General features: G+C 34.0%; 1 protein-coding gene across 1 annotated transcript; it reads left to right on the forward strand.

The window, feature by feature from the left end:
- The first annotated feature begins 277 nt into the window (after positions 1-277).
- On the forward strand, positions 278-1,289 carry LOC110727748 (monothiol glutaredoxin-S1-like). The gene has a single exon (XM_021907327.1). The coding sequence runs from the start codon at positions 774-776 to the stop codon at positions 1,080-1,082; it is 309 nt and encodes a 102-aa protein (XP_021763019.1). The 5' UTR covers positions 278-773; the 3' UTR covers positions 1,083-1,289.
- Positions 1,290-1,974: the final 685 nt, after the last annotated feature.

Consider the following 1,974-nt stretch of genomic DNA (forward strand, 5'->3'; position numbering starts at 1 on the left):
TGATGAAAAAAAAAGCAGCTATTAAAAATGGCATGTGTACTTGCGGTGAAAAGTGAAACCTTATATATGAGAAATTAGAACAGTGTGACAGTTAATTCTGGAAAAAGAGAGTATATAGTTCTAAATGAAATTGACGTTCTATCTAAACAAATGGGAATAAGATTAAAAAAAAAAAGATTCATTCATTTTTCTAAACGTTCTATCAGCTTGACCAGATCATCATCAAAAAATGATGAGTTCAATAATTCTTAATAATCTGTCTCGTAGTTAGTCACTTTCTCAATGAACAAAATCACACATTTCTTTATTTCTTTCTCTCGTTTTCATAGGATTGCACTTAGATTATATGTAACTTGTTATAAAGAGATTTGGGAAGGTACTTAAGTCCAAAGCAAAACTTTTGGGTTTCTACAGTAAAGATACTTCTGAGATATGACTTCGCCAAAAAAACAAAAGAGAGAAAAAAAAATTGTGCTTAAAAATGTTAAGCATAGTCTCCCATTGTAATCTTGAGGCGTCAACATCGGGAAATAGGAAGGATTATTTCAGGATAATTCCTTACTATCCTTTTAGTTAAAGGTAGCTACGTAAGGAATTTTACTAGTTGCCCGAGCAGTATAAATACAAGGGTGTAGCAACTCAGAAAACTCAGCACAAAACCAATAGCCTTTTCACAAGTTTCAAAAGATATAACATCATCTCAAGCTTCTCATCATACTCTTCCACCAAATCAAAACAAAAGAAGAAACCCAATATTGTTTAAGTCTCTAAATATGGAAGTAGTTCAGCACTTAGTAGAAGGAAAGCCAGTGGTGATATTCAGCAGGACTTCCTGTTGTATGTCCCACTCAATGAAACAGCTTATCAGCAGCTATGGAGCAAATGCAACAGTTTATGAGCTCGATGAAACTCCACAGGGACATGAAATTGATACTGCATTGCAAAAACTTGGGCAAGTACCCAGTGTGCCTGCGGTCTTTATCGGGCAGAAGTATGTTGGTGGGGCTAAAGAAGTCATCAGCCTTCAAGTTCAAGGAAGACTGGTGCCAATCCTAATGGAAGCCAAGGCCATTTGGGTTTGATGATGCATCAGATTTGTGACCTTTTCTTTATTTTTTGTTCCCCTATTTACCCACTCTCTACATCATAAAGAGTCTCTTAATCCTCTATCTAATTCAGCCCTTAAATCAGGTCTGGAACTAGTTTTGTAGATCATGATTATAATTTATAATGTAATATATGTTATCAGCACTTCCAAAACTTTACAAAAAGTCATTTGTACATGTACATTTTCTTTGTTTGATTCCTCCATTTTCATGATGCTCAATGATCCAAATTTTATAACATTTTAAACCTAATTTTCAGCTAGAAGTCTGACATAAACCATAAGCCAACATATTTACCTTCATCCCTCTGATGTAATATGGTACTGCAAAGGTGGATGTTCACTCCCCTAAAGGATCTTCATATCATAATTATAATTTACCTGGATGAGAAAATATAATTCCATTTATTTCATAATTACATGTTTTGCTGAAAGCTGCTATTAGAGGATCATAGTTGGGGGAAAAAGAATTTCCCAGGCCACCAAACAAGTATATCACTGCAACTTAAGCATCAAAACAAAGGAACTTACAATTAACACTCATTATTAAAGGCAAAAAATCACACGGAATGTACTTAAATGAATTTCACAGATTAGACACTCAAGAACACAAAATCCAAATTATCAGTTGTACAGATCTTTTCCAAAAATTCTAGTTTAACTAGTCAAGTCCTTATTCAGTGATCGCTACTCCATGGTTGTGAGCTGTGATGGTCATCCAAAATATATATTTCATTATTCATAGCCTCACAATTTGATCATATATCAATGAGCAAAGCTTTGAGTTTGATAAGTAGAGTACTGGATAGTAGAAGCAGCATTCAGTTTACAACACTGAATCGTAAAGTTTCATATAAACAATAGAAACT

Source organism: Chenopodium quinoa, unplaced genomic scaffold (genome assembly GCF_001683475.1).
Source record: "Chenopodium quinoa cultivar QQ74 unplaced genomic scaffold, ASM168347v1, whole genome shotgun sequence".
NCBI classification, from domain to species: domain Eukaryota; kingdom Viridiplantae; phylum Streptophyta; class Magnoliopsida; order Caryophyllales; family Amaranthaceae; genus Chenopodium; species Chenopodium quinoa.

Coding starts and splice junctions, on each gene's coding strand:
- LOC110727748 (XM_021907327.1), top strand. CDS start 774: ATGGAAGTAGTTCAGCACTTAGTAGAAGGAAAGCCAGTGGTGATATTC.